This window comes from Taeniopygia guttata, chromosome 8, assembly GCF_048771995.1.
Source record: "Taeniopygia guttata chromosome 8, bTaeGut7.mat, whole genome shotgun sequence".
Taxonomy (NCBI): domain Eukaryota; kingdom Metazoa; phylum Chordata; class Aves; order Passeriformes; family Estrildidae; genus Taeniopygia; species Taeniopygia guttata.
The window spans coordinates 279,422-302,006 of record NC_133033.1 but is presented as its reverse complement, the minus strand read 5'-3'; the positions used below and the strand labels follow the sequence as shown (position 1 = coordinate 302,006).

The 22,585-nt window shown below is 45.3% G+C and overlaps 1 protein-coding gene across 4 annotated transcripts in view; it reads left to right on the top strand.

Annotated features, from left to right (window-relative positions):
• Positions 1-20,659, top strand: part of TNNI3K (TNNI3 interacting kinase) — a 28,834-nt gene extending 8,175 nt beyond the window's left edge. For 2 of the 4 annotated variants that reach the window (XM_072932442.1, XM_072932444.1), the window contains exons 5-23: positions 112-222; positions 2,837-2,935; positions 3,236-3,374; positions 5,536-5,680; positions 5,769-5,873; positions 6,588-6,682; positions 7,271-7,420; positions 7,956-8,042; positions 8,422-8,478; positions 9,468-9,560; positions 9,646-9,703; positions 9,819-10,013; positions 10,350-10,454; positions 14,325-14,377; positions 14,535-14,587; positions 15,720-15,852; positions 16,808-16,917; positions 18,466-18,525; positions 18,739-19,802. In XM_072932442.1, the coding sequence (XP_072788543.1) occupies positions 112-222; positions 2,837-2,935; positions 3,236-3,374; positions 5,536-5,680; positions 5,769-5,873; positions 6,588-6,682; positions 7,271-7,420; positions 7,956-8,042; positions 8,422-8,478; positions 9,468-9,560; positions 9,646-9,703; positions 9,819-10,013; positions 10,350-10,454; positions 14,325-14,377; positions 14,535-14,587; positions 15,720-15,852; positions 16,808-16,917; positions 18,466-18,525; positions 18,739-19,065 (2,175 nt within the window). In that variant the 3' untranslated portion in view covers positions 19,066-19,802. 4 annotated transcript variants of the gene reach the window in all.
• Positions 20,660-22,585: the final 1,926 nt, after the last annotated feature.

The following is a 22,585-nucleotide window of genomic DNA, read 5'->3' as shown; positions in this document are numbered from 1 at the left end:
AGCCCCTGGGCCGTGCTGGTCCCGCTCCATCCCGGCCGGCCGGGGAGCCCAGGGCTGGTGCTGCTCCCCAGCCTGTCCCAGGAGTGATGTGGGTGCCATCCCCACTTCCAGGACGACGCGGAGCTGCTGACGGCGCTGCTGCACGGCGGGGCTGACATCCAGCAGGTCGGCTACGGGGCGCTGACGGCCCTGCACGTCGCCACCATGGCCGGCCACCACAAGGTATGGCACTCTGAGCTGTGCAGGGCTGGAACAGGGGGGTGCTGTATGGGCAGGTCATTCTGACTTACTCTGTTATCTTTCAAAACAAAATTCAGAACTGGTAAAGTACAGCTGCATTTTGTTTAATTTTTTTCTGCATTTTGGGAAAATCCTATCTGTGCATATATTTTTATACTGAACAAACATGCACAAAAGAACTCAGGTTGGACTTGATAGGTCTTGGAGGCCTTTTCCAACCTTGATGATTTGACTCTAATAGTTCTGTGCAGAATGATGGTGGAGCTGTTAACCTGAGCCCTGACTCTGGGATGCTTTCATTCACAGGTATTTAATGTCTCATCTGTGGACAATACAAAGTTTTTTCTGAGCACTCTGGGGTTTCAAGTAATTTCTAAAACGTCTGGGCCTTTTGCTGTAAATGCCAAAGGCAGACCTGCTGTTGCTCCCATGTCCTGAGCTCCTGCTGAGGTTATGGGCAAGTTTAGGGGGCTCACAAACCAACAACATTAACTCAATAAGAAATAAACTGTTAGTAGTATTGAAAAGTTTCTTATTTCTTCCTTGGGAATGATCAGCTGTGTATCAGAAGCATCTCCATAAATGGAGTGGGACTCTGTAACTCATTTGATTCATTTGCTGCTCTGGGAACCAATGATTTGTAGTCAAAGTTCTTGCTTTCCTTCTTTACTTAGCTGTGAAATTTTCAGTCAGCTTAGAAGTTTCTCTTCCAGATAAAGTAGCTTGTTTTGTCCACAATTTCATTAATATTCATGGAAACATGAAATAATTTTTTCAAGTCACCTTATAAGGATGAGTTTTTATCCCTTGCCCTTTTCCAAAAGACAAAGTCTTTATGTCTGTCTCATGGGGTTTTTGTTGGCTCCTTCTAGCCTTCAGAGTGGCTTAATTAATTGTCTTTGAAGTGAAGATCGTTGACTTGAGTGTTCAAAAAACTTCTGAATAAACCGTTTGTAAGAGAATTGTAAGAAAAATTGCAAAGACTATAGTGCAAGTTGTTTAAAGCATTGTTTTGAAAGAACATTTGGTTGTACAAGGAGAAGGGAAGCATTAGTTCCCCTTGTTCTCCAGGCTGTGCTGGTGTGAGCCCCACTGGGATGCTGCTGGCTGCCTTAGACCAGCCCACCCAGCAGCTTTCTCTGCAGCTTGGGAACATCCCCTGGGTTACAAGCTTCACCTTCACTCGCCATCTGTCTCCTGAGGATAAAAGTTTTGGTTTTTGTTTTTCCTCCTTAGTTTCTGAAGTATTTCTATCCTTGCACATCCCTCCAGCGTAGCCTCCTACTTGTGATGCCTATGACAGCTTTCAGTGCTTTCTAAGGCTTCTTTTTTCTTTCCTGGAAAGATATCTTGTCTGACAAACTATCAAGCCTGTCTCTATACCCCTCTCATCATTTACACTTGAGTGGAGTTTGCTTAGTATAGCACACAAAATTCTACTTATCAGGGGATCACAAAGCACGGCTGCCATTGCTACAGCCTGGAAAATGTGTCAAAACCCATCTAGTTTTATGTTCATCATCAGGGATGAATCCACGTCACTCAACAGAGTTTTTTTCACCTTGGAGATCCACCTTGAAAGCTCATAGATGAATCTAAATTTTGAATTCCAGCTCCCAAAGGGTTTGAGGAGAATTGGAGTTATGGTTGCATCCCTGAATTTGTTACAGCCTCACAGTTCATGGCTAAATTAAAATCAGGCTGATCCAAAGATGTTTCAGTCATATTAGTGTAAAAGCTACAAGCCTAAACATCTCTTTTCAGAGACAACAGCTACAACTTCAGTTTTATCATGCTAGTTTGCTGGAAAATGTCTTAGACTAATAATTTGAAAGCCACCAAACCACTAAATCCCTGGGTGGCTGGCTCTATGTTCCCACCTCTGGCCCACCAAGATATTGAAAATTGGCCAGACATGGCAAACACAGTGGAGGGAATCAGCTGTGTTAACTAAATAATGGAGTGTGTTCTTCATTTAGCACCTGAGCATATTCCCACCCATCCCCTGAGTGCCTGTTGCTGAGCGGATAGAACAGCCAGCAGAAAGATCTCAGGGGGTCTTTCTTCAGATTTTTGCTGTGTAGTCAAATGCTTTTTTGGGATTGGCAGCATAAGGATCCACTGCAAAAGGATGTCAACACACATGGCATTTAGCAAGGGAAATTCTGACTGTATGTGGAGGGGGTGAGGGAATCACAACGAGAGTGAAGGATCTTTCATTTTGTGTGACTTTTTAACTTCTAAAATCTCTGATATGTTTACAGCTCTTTGTTCATATTGGCTAGAAGAAAATTAAAGGTTGTTCTGAGAATATCCAGACAGCCATTTCTGTGCCTCTTACTTCATGAATCAGTTTTTTTAGTGGCACACTGATCTTCAGGCGCATTTATAAAGCATCAGTGGCATTCAGTGCTCAGTTCAAGTACTGTAAGTTAATCACTTTTACATGCTCTGCACCTTTAGAACTCGTTTGTTTGGGGCTGTTTGGCATTTTTTAACCCGGAGGTGTGAGGTTTCAAAGTCCAGTTTTACCAGCTGAGCACATGTAGGACATGCACAGCACTCGTGGTGGGCATTGCTGCTGGTTTCCCTGCAGGCTGTGGACATCCTGCTGCAGCACGGGGCCTACGTGAACGTGCAGGACGCCGTGTTCTTCACCCCGCTGCACATCGCTGCCTACTGCGGCCACCAGCAGGTACCGGGGCGGGCACGGCCTGCCTGGGGGGATCCGAGGGTGCTCCTTTCTTACACTGATGCCTCTGCTGTCCATTCACCGCAGAGGATGTTTTTCAGAATGAACATCTGCTCGCTTTTGAGAATTTTAACCTCTTTATAGACATGGAACTTAAAAATGAATTTTCTATTGAATCCCTTCTCCCTGTTTTAACTTTACAGAGATGCTCACATACAGTATTACCCAATGCACTATTGTATCTGGTTTTCTCGAAGTTTTATTTTCGTGCGATATTTTAATTAAACTTAATTAAATATTTAGGTAACCCACCTGCTACTGAAGTTTGGAGCCGATGTGAATGCGAGTGGTGAAGTTGGGGACAGACCTCTCCACCTGGCTGCTGCCAAAGGCTTTCTCAACATCACAAAGCTTTTGATGGAAGAGGGAAGCAAAGCTGATGGTAAGATATTTTAAAATCATCTTTAACACTGTGTTTTCTGAACAGAGTCTTAGCTTCCTAACACATACTCTTTGTACTGTGTGTCTGTGTATCATCTTTGGACAGCCAAAACAAGAAAACAGCAGTTGGAAAGCTTCCCTTGGCCAAGTATGCTGGTTTGTCATCTCACATTTGCTCTATTTTCAGTAGTAAGTTAGAGGTGAAAAACAGAGGCAGAAAACAAAATTAAGATTAATATACAGGTGGCTCATTATTTAGACATTCATCCAGGCAGGGAACATGTGGCCATGTGGTAGGGGTCTGTAGTCAAAGTGACTCAAATGCACAGAGAACTACTGAATGAGGTACAGGAGGAGGATTTTAAGCCAAAATTATGCAGCGAGAAATTTAAAATAATTAATATGAATGTCAAAATTCCACAGAAAAGAGGATTTTTTTAGCACATGATTTATTATGCTCCACAAGCTTCCCACTCGTCACTGGGAATGTCAGCTGTGGGCCATTTTCTGTCTGAGGAAGTGCCTGTGTGAAGACCTGGTGGGCTGGACAAAAGTCTCTCAGCACACTTTGGGCCTTGGGGGAGTTCTTTGTCCAGGTGGCCTCACAGTGATTGCTATAACTTACAGGTCACATTTTAGGCGTGTTGTGATTATCAGTGCAGAGATTCTTACCTGTACCTGAGGGGAGCCTTAAAGAAAGATGGAGAGAGACTATTTACAAGGGCCTGGAGTGCCAGGACGAGGGGAATGCTTTCATACTGACAGAGGGCAGGGTTAGATTAAACACCAGGAAAAAATCCTTCCCTGGGGGGGTGGGCAGCCCTGGCACAGGTGCCCAGAGCAGCTGTGGCTGCCCCTGGATCCCTGGTACTGCCCAAGGCCAGGCTGGACACTGGGGCTGGACACAGCCTGGGACAGTGGGAGGTGTCCCTGCCCACAGGGAGGGACCTTAAAGATCAGGGTCCCTTCTAACCCAGGCTATTCTACGATTCTGCAAAATACTGAGCAAATTCCAAACTATTTAAAAATTAATTTCTTATCCTCAGAGTAAGAGAACAATTTACCATGTTCCCTATGAGTCCTGCCTGCAATCACACATCCTCCTCCTGCAGCAGAAAAGCATGTAGGGAAGCAGCAGTCAGGTCTGTGTGTGCTGTTCTCAGTAGTGAGCTCAGGGTGTTTCAGCCTCAATGTGTGTGCACTGGGCTGATATAATTATAATAAAGGGGGGAAAAAAGAGACGTTCTCTCATCATGACAAGGCAGTGGGAGGTTTGCCCTCTGTTAGAGAGTTTATTCCAAAAGGAAAGAATCTGGGGCACCATTTCAGGTCCTTCTCTTTAAACTCAAAATCTTCAGCACAGAAAAAAAGAAAAGGGAGACTGGAAGCGGGAAGCCTTTTGCTCTTAAAGTAGCACACTTTGAAACTTGCTGTAAATGCAGCAGCAGAGGAAAAGTCTTTAGTGCCCAGGAATGAAAGGAACTGGGGAAAGAACCTGAATAAATTTGGCACTGTTCAGTGCAGACCAGTAATTGGGGTCACAAACCTGAGCTATTTCTTTTAACAAAATGTGACTTGCTAGTCAGCCCAAAACCACAGATATTGCCCATCCCATAAGCAGGCAGAAGGCTCCCTGGCATGGATGTGCTCCATGACAGCTGACAGTCTCCAACATTCCCATCTGCAGATCAAGGATCCCCCAGGGTCACTCTGTGCAACTGCCCTTGGAATGTTTTGCTGCTACTGGTAGATGCCAGCAGTTCTGTGCTGCCTGGATGTTCCCAGTTCTGTTGGTGTTGTTATTATCTTACTTTTGTTTCAAAATTGCTCTTTCTAAGGGTCATTTATAACTCATGATTCCTTCATGGAAAGCTTTGTCAAAAGACTCGATAAGTTTGCAGCTGGAAGAAAGAAGTCATGCCCCAAGGTCAGAAAATCACCTTGACAGTGCACTGCGGGTGGCACAGAGCAATGTGGATTTGATATCCAAAAGATCACAGAAATTTCATTTTTTAACAAATACGTCTGCAAATATTTTTCCAGGAGGCTTCAAAATGCATAGACACAATGCATAAAATTCTACTAAATATCCGAAAGTATCCCAGACACACTGTGTTAAGGATAAAATCCTTTCTGTGGTCTTTTTCTGGGTTGACTGGCAGTGAATGCTCAGGACAACGAAGATCATGTGCCTCTGCACTTTTGCTCTCGATTTGGGCACCATGATATTGTGAAGTTCTTACTGCAGAGCAGCTTCGAAGTGCAGCCCCACGTGGTGAATATCTATGGAGACACACCTCTACACCTGTGAGTGCCCTGGAGGAGCTTCTGGACAGGTTTGGGGCTCTTGGGAAGGCTGGTTTTGCTAACACCTCTCCACTGGCTTCCTCTTCAGTGCCTGTTACAATGGGAAGTTTGAAGTTGTCAAGGAAATAATTCAACTCTCAGGAACAGAAAGTCTCACTAAAGAAAATATATTCAGTGAAACTGCTTTCCACAGGTGAGGTGTTCAAATGCCATTGTCAGTAGAGCTCCACTTACACATGCTTGCAGCACAACACCCAGAATTACAAATGTCTCACCACACCCAGAATTACAAATGTCTCACCACACCCAGAATTACAAATGTCTTGCCACACCCAAAATGTCTCACAACACCCAAAACTACAAATGTCTCACAACACCCAAAATTACAAATGTCTCCCCAGCAGCCAGGTGAGGAACAGAGCGAGCAGAGAGCTACACAGGGAGGGTGAGTTTGTGTCCTGAGATATATGACAGGGCATGAAGAAAGAGGCAGAACCAGGCAGTGAAAATCAGGTTCACCAACACCTGGTTGGAAAGTGGTTCCTCTCCTTGTCCAGTTTGGGAGCTGGGATCAGACCTGGATGTCTGCTGGGGCCAGGTACTCTGAACGAGAAACCAGGTGGCAGAACACAGTTTGGTTGGCATGGTGGAAATTTGTAAAGGGCTATTAAAGAGGCACTTTGCAACTCAGGCTGTTTGCACAACTGTGTGAAATTAGGTGATTCAGCAATAATTAGAATGTTTCGGAAACAATAAAAATGAATATGCTCTGGTGGATTAATCATGCATTTGCATATATCTAATGATCCTTTATTACTGCATTTTTATCTATTTGTAATTCCTTTTTGGCTACCCGAAGTACTTCTTTTATGGACTACACCACTCACCACTCCCTTTACTTCTGCAGCGCTTGCACCTATGGAAAGAACATAGAACTTGTCAAGTTTCTCCTTGACCAGAATGTTGTAAGCATCAATCATCAGGGGAGAGATGGGCACACAGGTAACACCACCACACTTACTGTGTATGAGGGTAGACACCAGCACCAAAATACTGGGAAGCCACACATCAGGATTTCCAGCACCCAAGTGCCTTTCAGACAGAGCACAGCTTTCCTGAAATATTTTTACTGGAGGCATAGAAGTGATAAGACTTCAGTGAGGATGTATCAGGCCGTTAGGATGTATATGAGTAACAAAACCTGCTGTAAACTGTTCTTCCCATATTAAGGCTTCTAAGTAGTGTTAAAAATTATTCTGCAAAGAGATGGGCTTCTGGAATGTAGTGTCTGAAGGGCTGCACACATTCCTATCCCCACTACACAGAGCTGCCTTTGTTTCCACTTCCTTCTTCTCACATACAGAATCGTTAAATGTGTTTTGCAGCTGGCAAAGTAAGTGGTGGCACATTGTGCAGAGGCAGTAGATTGGTTCTTGCAGCCTTAATGTTTAATTTTCACCTCTTGCCTCAGGTATTTTTTGGGCAACATATATATTTATCGAGGAGATCAATTTGCACTTTGCAGTTGTTGCTGCAGCCCCATTGCCCTGTTCTGACGGCTGTGCTCCCCACACTTCTCTGATGTTCCAGGGCTGCACTGTGCTTGCTACCATGGCCACATTCGCCTTGTGCAGTTCTTGCTGGATAATGGAGCTGACATGAATCTTGTAGCTTGTGATCCCAGCAGGTCCAGTGGAGAAAAGGATGAGCAGACCTGTTTGATGTGGGCTTATGAGAAAGGTATTTTAATTTTCCAGTTTCTGCTACAAAACCCACAGAAGCTGTACAGGAAGGAGAGGGCAGCTTGGGAAGGAGATAATGCTGCAAAATAACCTGCCAATGCCTGCAGACTGAGCTCCCACCACCTGCTCCCCAAGCAGTGGCACAAAGGGTTATAAACACCAGCCCTTCAATTTGTCATCTCAAATCTCTGTTAAACATTAGTTTAATCCAGCACAAGCTCAAAAAGAGTTCACTGAAGGCTATTGCCAACTTTCATTGCAGGATTTCTGCAGCAGGGTTTTCCTTTGCTATATCTTGCATTTCAGGAATAGGTGGACTTGAGAAAATAACATCCTTGTTTTTACTGGCAGAAATTTCCCATATTTCTACAATTAAGAATCGCAGTAGGTTTAGATTAGCACCACCATGTCTTTGCATATTTTATAGGCATGTTTTACAATTTTTTTTAATCTTCTGATTTTGTATAAATTAATATTTTTCTTAAAGTCTTTTGGGTTACTTGCAAATCCTTGTATTTCTCTTTCTTCCCGAGGTCACGATGCAATTGTGACCCTCCTGAAGCATTACAAGAGACCTCAGGATGAGTCCCCCTGCAACGAATATTCCCAGCCTGGAGGAGGTATGGGCTGAGCAATCATTTTATTCAAAGGGCCTGATCCAAAGACTGCTGAAATCTCTGGAAGTGCTCCACCCATGTCAGAGAGCTTTGGGTCAGTCCTGTGCAGCACAAATAAAATCATTGTCATGGGACTCACCATTTTCTGGCCACACACAGATGCTTTCAAGGTTGCAGCCATACAGCACCCAGGGCCTGGTACAGTGAGGAAAATGAACTCTATCCCAGCCCAAACCAGCTCCCATCAGACATGTTGGTGTGTTTATCCGAATTCTCACCCTTTATTATTAATTTTTTCTGGCTTCCTTGGCTCATTAATTTATCAGCACCATCACTTACGTTGTCGTTGAACTCCATAATTTCACTCTGTTCTTTATTTCAGACGGTTCCTATGTGTCAGTGCCATCCCCCCTAGGGAAGATTAAAAGCATGACAAAAGGTATTTGCAATGGCAAGGGAAAATGTGAACTTCTGTGATCCTTTGAGCCAATGTGTTTGTCAGCCTGAACGTCCTACACAGGTTTCATTATTCCTGGACTTTTTATGGTACACTGTTACATTTCCCTGGGATAATTTTAGGAAACAATATACTTGGCTTTGTTACTCAGTATAATGACAATTCCTGTATTTACCTTGCTTTCATTCACTTTAAATTTTTTTTTTTTCCTATTTCTTTGAGGAAAGGCTGTGATGTGAAATAGCACTAATGAAATAACCATTTCTCCATGAATGCAAATAAGTATCATTTAAATCACACCATAAAATGCCCGAATTAGAAAAATTCTGTCAAAAAATAATTTGTGTTGCTCTGAAACAAATATAGCTGAAACATTCAGATAAATATTTTAAAGTATTTTAGGATACTTCCTCCTTTTTTTTTTTTTTTTTTGTGGTACTTTCAATTTTTCCACTTTAAATATTCACTCTGAATATAATCAAATCCTTACATCCTTTACGTAGCAGCATCAAAATGCTCTGTTTAGAAATATTCTGATAAACTTTGTAATAATAAACTGAAAAGATCAACAAGATAGAGACATTTGACAACTAAATTCAGCTGCAAAGTTGTCACCAGGAGCCAGTCGGATCTGGAATAGCATCCCCAGCAGCAGCAATGAGCACTGGCTGCACAAAGAGAAGGAATGAGTTTTCCATGTAAGGAATTCTGTGCTACCATCCCATGGGACAGGCAGGGTTTGGGACAGTGCTCGTGGCTGGCAGGTGCCAAACCAGGAGTGCCCAGGGCAACCTGGGGCATTGCAAGGATGTGTCTGTCACTGGGCTTTGCTGAAGCAGGGAGCAGGATTAGCAGTCAGTTTACAGGGAAAAATCAGCTCTCCCAGTGCAAGGGTTCTGAAGTCCAGTGCTCTTATGCCTGATCCTCCCCCAGGCCGTGTTTTACAAACAGGATGGGTGTTTCTCTTGCAGAAAAGGCCGATGTCCTCCTCCTCCGTGCTGGCTTGCCATCACACTTCCACCTGCAGCTCTCTGAGATAGAGTTCCACGAGATTATCGGCTCAGGTACCAGAAGTGAATGTGCATTCGCTTTAAATGTTTGATGTTCGTAACAAACATATTTGAGCTTATTTATTTTAAACTATTTTAGGGTCTTTTGGAAAAGTCTATAAGGGACGATGTAGAAATAAAATTGTTGCAATTAAACGGTAAGTTTGTCAGGCTTTTCCATCCTGCTTGGTCAATCACCTGGTTTGAAGTGTTTCAAAAGCCCATATTTTATGATACCTTTTGCCTTCTGCTTCCTCTCCTGTCAATTGTAAGTTACCGAGCCAACACCTACTGCTCCAAGTCTGACGTGGACATGTTCTGCCGGGAGGTTTCCATTCTCTGCCGACTGAACCATCCCTGCGTCATCCAGTTCGTGGGAGCCTGCCTGGATGACCCCAGCCAGTTTGCCATTGTCACCCAGTACATCTCTGGGGGATCACTCTTCTCCCTGCTCCATGAGCAGAAGAGGTATTGCCCTCATCCACCTGTGGGCCTGCTTACAGAATTTAGAAGAGCAGGGAATCTAAGCTGATGCAAATATTCATTTCAGCATAGGACAACAGAGAAAGGAACACTCTAGAAAATGTTGAGATTTGGTTCAGTTTATTGGGTGTACAAGGTAAACTGATAAGTCTTCACAAATTTGTTATTGTCATTATTTTACAGTATATAGATTTACTTTACATAGATTATGTAACATTATTTTGTATGTAAAACAATTTTAAATGTTGCATGATTTACAGATCAGAATACTTTTCAACTGTCTATTAACATGAAGTAATCTTTATTTTTTACAAAATACAGAATTCTCGATCTGCAGTCTAAATTAATCATTGCAGTAGATGTGGCCAAAGGCATGGAGTACCTGCACAATCTCACACAGCCCATCATACATCGGGATCTGAACAGGTCAGTTTCTGTCTTTAACCTCAAAATTTAGACAACCTGAAAGCTCAAAGCCACAGGGGCACCATGCAGTCTCCTGCAACCCCAGTGCCTCATTAGCACTCAGCTGCAAATAATCTCAGGGGTTTTATACAAACCGTACAAATCACAATAGCTTAACTGTGGTTGTCCTGGAAGGCTGCAGTCACTGACAGTGTTTTCCTGCATCTGTTTGTTTGCCTGAATCTCTGTTTCCCAGGGCTGAGTTTCAGCCTAACACCATCTGTCAAAGGGCACTTGGTCACATTCCCTCATCACATCATCTCCGTCCCTTTGCTTTGTGTCTGTGGCTGTAAATACCTCCCCACAATCACTGAGTTGGTGTGTTTCTCGGTTTGCCCGGCTCATTCATTGCAGCTAGCAGCAGCTCTGACTGCTCCCCTCTGGGAGCTGGGATCTGGCACGGGACTGGCCACTCATCCATCCCTTCAGTGGTGTCCCAGTGGGAGCACTGGGGCCTCGGTATCTGCAGGGAAAAGCCTGTTCTTTCTGTTCTAGCTGAGGAAACAGTCTTGTGCATGTTTCAGCAGCAGGGGGTGAAATACCTGAGCTGCAGTGATTGCAAGATTGGAGATGAAAACGATCCTTTTGCTAAAGCCAAAACATGGTCCTTAGCTCTGTCAGCCCTCAAGGGCAGCAGGCCCTGGCATGGCATCTTCCACCATCCTATGAGCCTCTTTCACGTACCTGCATCCCTGCCCAGTCCTTCCAGGCCACAAGCCTGTGTTGTTCTGAGGGATAGCCTTGCTTCTGAGGCAGGGGCACGAGCCAAGAGCCCCGTGCCTGACTGCAGCCTGTGGAACTGCTCTGGGGGAGCCAAGGCTCAGACCAGGGCAGCCAAGGCTCAGACCTCAGTGCAGCTCCGTGCCTTGGTGGCTCTTAGGAGAACAGTTCTGCATTGAAGGATTTTAAATAACGATTTCCTCAAAAGAAAACCCAAACCAGTATCTTCCTAGAGAGCCAGAAAGCTCTGCAGAAGTCATATAGGTCGTATTTATAAGGGTCAGAAGATAATGTGCTCTAGGGTTGTTGGTGCCATTGATGTGTGCTGCTGAGAGAGCTCAACTTCTGAAAGCTGAGTGCAAGAGCAGGAGTCATGTTTGCAGCATGAGTCCCAGCCAACCCACAGGCACAATTACCAGATGAAAATCTTTGCAACAGCTTAAGAGAAAGACTAAGAGTGAAATTCTGTGTTAAGTTTTGCCAGTGACTTCACAGGAGCCTCATATTTTTTACCTTAAATTTTCACATAACTCATAACCACCTTTGTGAATTCTGAAATCTAATGCACTGCATATAATGCATTAAATAAACCTGCAACATGGCTTGACAGAAAAGAGAAGAAAATTAATCTTTTGTGTCTCTACCCTGGAAAAGGGGTTATCCTTCCATTTGAAGAATAATTGGGAGTTTTATTTTGCTTTTCAGTTCTGACAGCCATCAGAAATGGTGACATGCATCAACTTACTACCGCTTACACCATGGTGAGGGATGGCAGCCACAATGATTATAGCACTTTAATAAAAGAGAGACCATTTTATTATCCATTTAATTTAAGCCATAACAGCTGAACATGGCTGGAGGAAGCCTTTGAGCGACTGACCTGCTTTTGATGACTCTAACTATCTGTGAACACTTCTGAGAGCTGCTTGGTGAGGGAGATGAAAGACAGGACAGCAGCCTGGTGGTAATGAGGATGGAGTCTGCGACTCCTCTTTGTTGAAATATCCCTTGTGAAATCCTAAAATATCCATTGCTTTTCATTACACCCATAGTGTGTGAAAGGCGAAGGAACTTTTAATGGCCCAAATCCCTGTGAAAGGGATGTGCTGAGCCTGTCACTTGCCATGGGAGAGAGAAGCCTCTGTTCCTGGCAGACTCCAGCACCATGTCCTTTCCCAAAGCCAGGATGATTGCACACTCCTCCTTCTTATCTCGTTTTCTTCCTTCCATGGTTTCATGAAGAGAACAATGCCTGCTCTCACCACTGCAATCCCTCTGTGACCTTAACAGAAAACAATTTATTTCTGATTTTACTGGACTCAGTATTGGTCTTCTGCCAGCTTAGTTCATCTTGCATTTTTATTGCTGTATTTCTCAAAACACAAGCTTAAAAGTACCTGTTTCATCTGAGGTTTTCAAATTTGCAAGTGTCACTGAGGCAATAACAGCATTTTTAAGAGGTACCTTCCAAGCCTTATTTCTGTGGGGTGTATTTTTTACTTTAAAAAAGAAAAATCAGTGACATTACTGCTCCCTGGAGGCAAGAGACTAACAAAACCTCTCACAGTCTGCTTCCTGTTCTCAGATATCAATCCACTCAGCACCAAGATGAGCATTTCAGCACTGCTGGTCAGTTCCTAGGCCAGGGGAGGTTCAAGGTGGGCATCAGGGAGGATTTCTTCACTGAAAGGGTGGTCAAGCATTGAAAGAGGCTGCCCAGGGCAGTGGCAGATTTCCCATCCCTGGTGGTGTCCAAGGAACAACTGGACATGGCACTCAGTGCTCTGGGCTGGGGACAAGGCGGGGGTTGGTCACAGATTGGACTCTGTGATCTTTGAGGTCTTGGAGACTTCTTTTCCAGTCTCAAAGATCCTGTGATTCTATGAAAGGCTGATGCATGCCATGAGGACAAAGAGATTTCCATTTGATTTCTCTGCTTCTCCACAAAAACTGTCAGCCTAGGTCTTCATTATGTCTTGACTTGTCAAGTTGGATTTATTCATGTCTACACAATCCTGGAATAGATTGAAATTGAAGCTAGGGCTCAGTGCAGTTTATTGACATTGAGACATGGTGATAATTTTTGTCCCTACTGACAGAGGCCAAATTTGAGCAAAGACCAGAGCAAAGTCTGCAGCTTTGTATGGCTTGTGTACACCCACCCTGGAGCACAGCCTTCAAAAGTCTCTCTAGTTTGGCCTTGGTTTTGATTCGTATTTTCATTTGGCATATGCTGTGGGTCTCAAAACAATTCCACATGTCATACTAAAATCACGTCAATGTTTTGATGGAAAATACATATGAGAGCTAAAATCAGATTGAATACAAATCAAGAGAGCCATGGTTACATTTTTATGATTAAATTTATCATCCCAAGGGTTGGGTTTAGGTGAAGGTGGAAATCTTGAAGACAGTGATTTGCGGGAGTCCTGCTTGGGAGAGCTTAAATTTTTTTTCTGTCCTAAGACTGCTTTCTGGTAAAATTTGTGCTCCTCACTTGACTGTTCTTGTTTGTTTCTGCAGCTCTAATATGAGCAAGTTGTGCTTTTTGTTGAGACCATCAATATTACTTCCATTTTCCCTCCTCATGTAAACTCTTGCCAACTTTTTCATTTTTGTTTTTCATACACTTTTCACTCTTCTGAATTTCCTTGGCTGAGTCAGCATTTGATAAAAATCCTGAGAGCATTGTTGTGTCCACATTCCGTATGCTGTGATTTGCTCAGCCCTTCCACAGCCCTGTGCCGTGAAGGTGTAGTGACTGGGGCAGGGAAATCTTCATCTCCAGAGGTACTGGAAACCTGTGACCTAGCTAAAGCAGCTTGTGGGTCTTTCCCCAAGTTTCCATTTTGTTTGAAACCCTGTGTTTTTGTTGGCAGTTTCTGAAAGTCTCTCTGGATTTATTGCATGCAGATCAAAGGTTGGCCCTCTCAGGGGTAATGTGTACTTTCTAACAGTAAATATGAGGCATACCTATAGACATTTAGCTATCCAAGGAGGTGAAAGGAGGTGATTTGAACTCACATGTTTCGCTATGAGCCAAAAACTGTAACATTCTCACCATCTTTAAGACGCTATCAAACAATTACCTATATTTTTTTATCCCCTCAGTCATAACATTCTTCTGTATGAGGATGGTCATGCAGTAGTTGCTGATTTTGGAGGTAAGGAGTTTTTATGGAACACTTATAAATTAATTGCAAATTCTCTAAAATTAAACATGTGCTTACTGAGAGGTCCTGTGGATTTGTACTTAAGGTAGGACTTCTGTATAATAAGTGTATTGGCCAGAAAGTAATTCTTTTTCTTGCTCTGTTTCAGAATCTCGATTTCTGCAATCCCTGGATGAAGACAACATGACAAAACAACCTGGGGTTTGTTTATTTTGTTTCTTGTTTTATTCCACATAATTAATATCAAATATAGAAACACAGCTTAGGAGAAAAAGACATTGAAAATATGTTTCTTGGAATAGATGGACAGGTATAGTATTAAATCTCTCTCAATGTTTCTCTGTCCTGGTTTTAGTTTTTTCCTCTGTCTTCAATAACAGAGATGAGGGAATATGTGACATCTGCAGCAGAAAAAAATGCCTTACAAGGCTGTCTTTGGAGCTCTATTGCTCCAATTCCTCACTAGAGAGTTGTTTTCAATCCACTCTTCCCTATGCACATGCTGTTGGCAGGTGGTTCCTTTTTCTAACAGCTACTCAGCACTGGTTCCCTTATTTCACAGTTCTTTCCTCACAATAGCCCGTTGCTCACAGTCAGATTTACAAGACAGTTGTTATCTTCATGGTTTGAATCCAGATGTGTCCTGTGTGTCACTCCTTGGCCAGGAATGTTCACATCATCCCAACTGTTGATGTGGGCTGGCATGGGTGATGGCATGGAATGGAGTGGCAATGCCAGGGGATGGGTGGTGCTACTCCAGGCCTTGGCAAGCAGTTCTTTACCTCTGAGTAGTGGCACTCACTGTGTCGTTGGAGAGGAGGGAGCACAAGAACTCTGAAAATCCACCCTGAACCCATTACCCCAGGAAGAGACAAGTTGCTTGTGAGCAGCCTCACAACTGGGGCCTGCAGAGAGCAGCAAGACCCCAGGAGAGCAGGCCCCAGTGCAAGGCAGCTATTGCCAGCTTTTACTTCTGCCAGCTGCAGCAGTAGTTAATTCTTTTTATATGCCATATATGCATATATCTCTCAGTCCTCGAGCCTGGGGTTTTTATTCTCACCCTGCTATGATGTTTTGAGCCAGCTCAGCCTGGCTCTATAGACCTGAGACAGCACCAAGCTAATGCAGTTCCATATAACACTGTTACACACTGACTTGATCTTGCAAGCCAGGTGAGAGTTTTTCCTGGCAGATTGCCAATTATTTTATTGAGTGATGGAGGCAGGAGATAAGGAAACAAAGGAAAACACACATACAAACACAGGAATAGGTGCACAGTTTGTGTGAGGAAGCAAACACTGCTAACGTGTGGTCGCTGTCTCCTGGTGCACAGAACCTGCGCTGGATGGCCCCTGAGGTGTTCACCCAGTGCACAAGGTACACCATCAAAGCCGATGTCTTCAGCTACGCTCTGTGCCTCTGGGAGCTGTTAACGGGGGAAATTCCCTTTGCTCACCTCAAACCAGGTAACATGCTCAATGAATTAGTAGTTTAAATTTCTCTGAAGTCAAGAAGTAGCTACACTGTGTGATTTTAACCCATATCATACTGCTGTGTGTTATCAAGTGCTGAGATATTGCATTCGGTGTAGAGCACAGAACTATCCTATCTAGGTCTAGGACTAGGAACAAGACGCTGTGAGTGCAGGGTGTCCGTGATTGTTGGGATTGCAAAGCCATTCCTTGGTACATCTCCTGGGTGTGCCTCAGGACAGCATCCACAAACAGGGGGAAGGGGGGGTGTACAACAGCAGAGCAACATTTCCAGGGCTGCACTTTGCACTCCTGAGATTCTGACCCCTGGATGTCTGAAAAAGAGCTGTCAGAGGTCATGAGTGCTGCAGGACATGGCCAGGCCCAGGAGGAAGGAGGGCGGCCATGGGTAAGGAGGGAGGGTTCAGCCCCCTTTGCCAGTGAGACCCTCACTGCTGTCTGACCTGTGACCAGAGGTGGGCCTGTGGCCATGGTGATGGGCATCTCAGTCTGCTCTTGGTCTGATGGCAAAAGCCTCCTTTAACCTCCAGCCTTCATCCAGCCTTTGCTAGTTGGTTGGATGGCTCAGCAGTAGGTTTCCATACCTGCTGGGTGTCTCAGGGGTGGGTAGGGGTGTTCTGGGGTGGGTCTGGGGCTGACACGTGTCTCAGGGGTGGGTAGGGGTGTTCTGGGGTGGCTCTGGGGCTGACGGGTGTCTCAGAGGTGGGTAGGGGTGTTCTGGGGTGGCTCTGAGGCTGACAGGTGTCTCAGGGGTGGGTAGGGGTGTTCCTGGGAGCAGGGTGGCTCTGGGGCTGACGGGTGTCTCAGGGGTGGGTAGGGGTGTTCTGGGGTGGCTCTGGGGTTGGTGGGTGTCTCAGGGGTGGGTAGGGGTGTTCCTGGGAGCAGGGTGGCTCTGGGGCTGACGGGTGTCTCTGGCTGTCCCGTGCAGCTGCAGCAGCAGCAGACATGGCTTACCACCACATCCGCCCCCCCATCGGCTACTCCATCCCCAAGCCCATCTCTGCCTTGCTGATGAGGGGCTGGAACGCCTGTCCTGAGGTGAGTCTCCCAGCAGAGGGAAAATGGACACTTTGCTCTGGCTGATGCCCCCAAAATCACTTCCGTTTCTGTGGGAAGGGTCACTGCAGAAACTCCCGGGCAGGCAATGGGGTGTCTCAGGAAAGACAGGAGAGTTGGTGAATTGAGGAGGAAAATAAATTAACATTTAGCCTTTCAACAAACTTAATTAATCATGTAATGCTGATTATGACTTGAGCTGTTACAGAGTGAGTAGAAAATTCCTTGCTACTCTCAGATTTTTGTAAGAATTGGTTAATGACAGCACGTAACACACATTCATTTTAAATTCATGAACAAAGTGTCATATTAAAGTGCTGACTTAAGCAGGCACTGAGATGGGTGCAGTCCCTGTGTCTTGTCAGCATGCTCACAGCCAGTCAGCCCCTATAAGGAGAAACCATCTTTTCAGAGACCCAGTGCAGTTTGTTACCCATTTGTGACTCCAATGTCAGTTCATCTTGCCAGTGTTTTAGAGCTTCAAGACAGAACTATAAAACAAATGATGGGTCAATGAGCCCATGGATGGCCAGAACTTCACACAAGATCTGAGCAAAACCTTGTCAAAATTATCTTTATTAAGGGTTTTTTTTTTTTGCTACTGTTCTCTATTAGGCTCTATTTTGCTTTACTAAAAGTGTTTTGCTGCCATCTGTTATGGAAAAATTGTGAGTTTAGTGGCTCAACAAGTGTTCACAGGTCAAAATTATCCACAAGGTCTGCTCAGTTTAAAGGAAAAAAAAAAGGCAGGAAATGGAGTATACCTGTAGGAGTTTTGCTGGATGGCCATGAAATGCCTCCAAGTTAGAAAATTTATCCTTTTATTTGTCTTTAATTTCATTCAAGGCTCATCCCAGCTGAAAAACTAGTTCCCATGTGACATGTCCCTGTTTCTATTTATCAGGTACTTGAACATCTGTTTCCCAGAAACTTTTGACAGCAGCTGTTTCCAAAGGCAAACTGGTGATTAGAAGATTAGCAGCATCTCCCGAGAAGCCTTTTTCATTGGCTAATTGGATTTGTGAGCTTTAATTAGAGCCAGAGAATTTGCTGTTAGGCGTAGGGCTGAGCTCTGCAAAGAAGTAAACATTTAGTTTTATTAAGTGCATCTCTCATGGACAAGGGAGGGATGAGGATGGCCATACAGGCAGGCTGGCCAGGAACTTGTCCACTGCTCATCTCTGCTGTTTGCTGTGTCTGAAGTCCTGTTCATGGGTAAAGAGCAGAGCAAATAATTTCTTGATAGTTTTTTTGTGATCTAGCCATCATTAGCTCAAATCTAAATGTTACAGAAAAAAAGCTGAATTGCAGTTAAAGTTCATAAAGTTCACACATCCTTATGTTGTAGCTCAGCACTGAACTTGCAGATTTCATCAGATTCCCAAACACATCGACAGCTATGCCATGAAATTCAGAGAGGGGAAATGATGGGGCCTGTGGCTCATCCCTTCCCTGTGTGTCAATATAACCACATCAGATCTGCCTCCTCCCATTTTTAACCCAGCTCTTCTTTTCCTGTTGTGTTCTCAGGGGAGACCAGAGTTTTCAGAAGTTGTCACAAAGTTGGAGGAGTGTCTGTGCAATATTGAGGTAAGGGCCCACTACCAGCAGGGGAGGTCTGTGTGTGTGCACGCAGATGGGAGTGCAGATGGGGACAGGGACAGTGGCAGCAGCTGAGGACAGCGGTGGCTTTGGAGCTGCTGGAAAAGTCCAAGGAAAAGTGGGATACGACTTATGAGAGAGAGATGAGAAAGGACTCGTAAATATGCCATAATGGTACCTTTATTGTTTTTTTTTATCCAGTTAATGTCTCCAGCCTCCAGCAACAGCAGCGGGTCCCTGTCTCCCTCCTCCTCCTCGGACTGCCTGGTGGCCCGGGGTGGCCCTGGGCGCAGCCACGTGGCCGCCCTGCGCTCTCGGTTCGAGCTGGAATACGCCGTCAACGCGCGAGCCTACGCTGCCTGGTCCCAGGGGTGGGTACAGCCCCGGGCCCGGGGGCTCCCCTGGCCTGGCTGGAGGACACAAGTGGGCCGTGCTGCTGGGAGGTGGTGTGGCAGGACTAGGAGGGAGCTCTGGACCTGTGCCATCACCTTGTCCGTCACAGAGCCCAGGCTGCCACTGGGAGGGTGAAAGTGTCCTTGCTGGGAAGGGAAGGGACAGATGGACAGACAGACAGAATCCAGAGCCTTCCAGCACATACAGTGGCAGGAGACAGCTATGTAAGGAAGAGCCTTGCAGAGGTTTGTGGGAGTCAGCATTGCTGGGACTGATCCTACCAGGGTACAACCTAAAAGCTGGGTATCACTCATTTCATGACTACAGAATAGTAAGAACTCCTGATGTTTTTTAAGGCAGGGACACACATGGGTTCTATATTATTGTACCATTAAGTAAATACCAGAAGTATCATACCCTACCACTCGGAGAACTGGTTTCAAGGGCAAACATAGCAACTCCCATCCCTAGGATCAGGGATGAACCACATGTTGGCAGGACAGTGGATTTGGTCCATGACTGGAGGATAATTCCCCCATCTTCTTTGCCTGAGAAATCTATTTGCAAGGACCTTTTAGCAGAGACACACAAAAAACATGTCAATGACCCTGGACTGATGCCTGGAATTGTGTTCAAGATGGTAATCTGGAGACAGCTGTGAAGCCCCAAATGGGGTATTTGAGGGCAGTTACTCAGGAGGGTAACTGAGTGCCAGCAGGCCTGGGGGTCATGGTCTCACTTCATGACTTATTCTTCCTTTTTGTTTACTGCACTGCTGTGCCGGGCCCCAGGCTGATGTCTGATGGTACTGTTCTTTCCTTCCACTTGGGAAGAAAAGTTCTCAGTCTGGAGATGTGCCCTCATCAGTCTTGCAAACTGACACCTCCTGCTTGAATTGCAGCACTGGGCAACCCCCTTCTCAGGGCCTGTCTCTGGATGACATGAGAAGGAACTTCCACTACCCAGCCGTGGACAAAAACGGTGAGCTGTGCAGAGTGCCCCCCAGCCCCCGGAGCACGGGACAGGCTGCTGTGCTGGCACTGCGGGGCAGGGCTGGGGAGCACTCTGTGCCAGCTGCAGGGACCCTCTCTGCTCCTCAGGGTACGTGTCCGACCCCTTGAGCACCATGAGGTTCCACTCCTGCAGCAGCAGCTTGGAGGACAGCAGCTGAGGGAGGGAGCGTCCACCCGCCCCAGCCTGGCCATCACCATGGCACCGAGTGGCACACGGACATCCCTGGACTGAGCAGCTTTAGTGTTGATGACAGATGTCCCTGTCCTGCATTCTGCTTTTGCATCTCCCTCAGCTGACCACCCCATGCCCTGCAGCAGCAACTCTGACCATGGAGCATTAAAAAAGAGACTAGAGGCAAGGCAGTTGAACTCTTCCTCTAGAAGCAATTACAGAGTTAATCACGCTGTTATTTTCTGGGGTCTTTTTTCGAATTAACAAAAGGTATCTGTAATACTGTCTGTGTGGCCGAGGCAGAGCTGCCTTCCTGGCTGAGCAGGAATCAGTATTTCCCATGGATGGCAGGGTTCTGTGGTGTTACTGAGGATGTTGTTTTTCCCCAGCCTTGATCCCTGAAGCAGGTATGCAAAGATGCCTCAAGCAGTGTGACAGACATGAGCTATGACTGCATGGTGGGCTCTGACGATGCTGCTGCCACACCTACCATTACTTCAACAGTGCTGAAGCAATAAAAATGGGGAAGATTTCACTAAGCAAAGCATAGAGGTCATTTTCCCTTTGTTCTGTTTCACCTGCTCAAAGGTTGAATGGGGAGAAGCTGTTACTGCTCAGTCACAGCTCTCCCAGCACTGCCCGGGTACCAGTCAGTGGTTACCACAGCTCCACTGGGCTCATGTCTCAGGTGCTGTTCCATTTACACCAGCAGCTGCTGGGACAATAGAAATCTCAGAATAAACACACAGGAAAGCCTGGGATGGGGTTCACAAGGACCCTGTCTGCAATCTCCTGGCCCAAGAAGTCATAAGATTTCCATGGAAGGGGCTGAACAAGAGGAACTATAAAGCTCCAGCAAACCACAACAAAAAAAGCATCCAATTTGTCTACAACTGGAGGAAATCTATTCTATTTTTTCTAGGAGTACAAGCAAGGTTGGCAGTTTGCGTGCTGTGAGGGAAGAGGGGCAGAGCAGGAGGGAGAAGCTGCATCTGGGATGCTGATGAAAATTGCCTACATGACTCTAATTGGCCAGGTGATGATCTGCTCCACATGACTGAGCTATAGAAGCCCAGGCAGGGAATAGGCTGATGAAAGAGAGTGGATAGATATTAGGTCTCATTCCTTGGTCTTTGCATTGGCCAGAAACACCACTGGTGCAAAAAGGATCCGTTGTCATATCTGAAAAATAGTTCCAGCACTGATTCTTTTTCAACAGGATTTTTTTTTTTTCTTACAAATATCTCTGTATTCTATCTTTTTCCCTTGCTTAAAGTAACTATTTAGTGAGTCTGCATTCAGTGACTGGGCCTCAAAACCAGAAACTAAACTGGATTAGAGAAACAAAAGTGGAGCAAGGAAGCAGACTTCATGTGCATTAATACCTCTGTATACTCACTGATACTTGAGCTGCTGCTGTCATCTCTGAGCACCTTCTCAGAACATGTCAGAAGCGAACACATGGAAACAACAACAAAAAATATCAAATCCAAACTTTTTTAGCTTAAAAGCTCTTTATAAAGACAAGTGCTGGCAACTAATTTTAATACTAATTAAAATTAACAGTTCCTTGAAGGATACAATGTTTTAGTTAATTGCTCTCTATAGAAGAAAATCAGGCTCAGGGGGAAAACGTGTTTCATAGGAGTGATCACTTAGTGAAACAAACAAAAACTCTGAAAAATGTAAATGAGTAGAACATGTTCCAAAGCAGTTTGTGAGAGTGCAAGTAGCCTGTGCTGTTCCCAGAGAAGCCCCAGCATACCAAGCTATTTACCAAGAACGAGATGCTAAGAGGATTCTTACCCTGCTTTGGAGACCTGCCAGTGCCTGGCAGCTGTAGTGATATTTTAAATTGTTTAACATATCCACAATAGGTGCTCTAGATAAAAATAATCTGGCGTCCAACCAGACAAGGGTTTGGACAGCAGCCAGAAGTGAGCCCAGCATTCCTGCAGCAGGCCCCAACATTCCCCAGCATGGCACAGCATGGCACAGGACAGCCAGGACAGCAAAGCCAGGACTGAAGGGCTGCCTCAGAGGTTCAGTCCCAATGGGCAGGCTGAGGTTGGTCCAGTCTGCTTTGTACAGCTGAGCCCCAAAACCACTCAGGCAACTCCCAGCCAGGAAACTCACCTTGCAGCCCTTGTTTCAGACAGATGGATGAGCTGCCCATGCTGTCCACACCCAGCATCCTTGGTGGTGTCTCTGAGTCACTATTCCACATATCTGCCAGCAATGCCAGGCTTGCTGCACAGTTCCAGGAGATAGACTTTAAATTTTTCCCATCCTGTGTCCGCAGTGCACAGCTGGCATGGTTTTGAACTGATGAAATGCATCTTCTCAGCTGTGGAATGTCACCATGTTCCAGCTGTTTGAGGAACATCTGAGGCACCATCAGAAGCCAATGACAGGCAACTGAAAATACCTGACACTTCAGGGAGTTAAAAAAGCCTTCCTGATGAGCCAA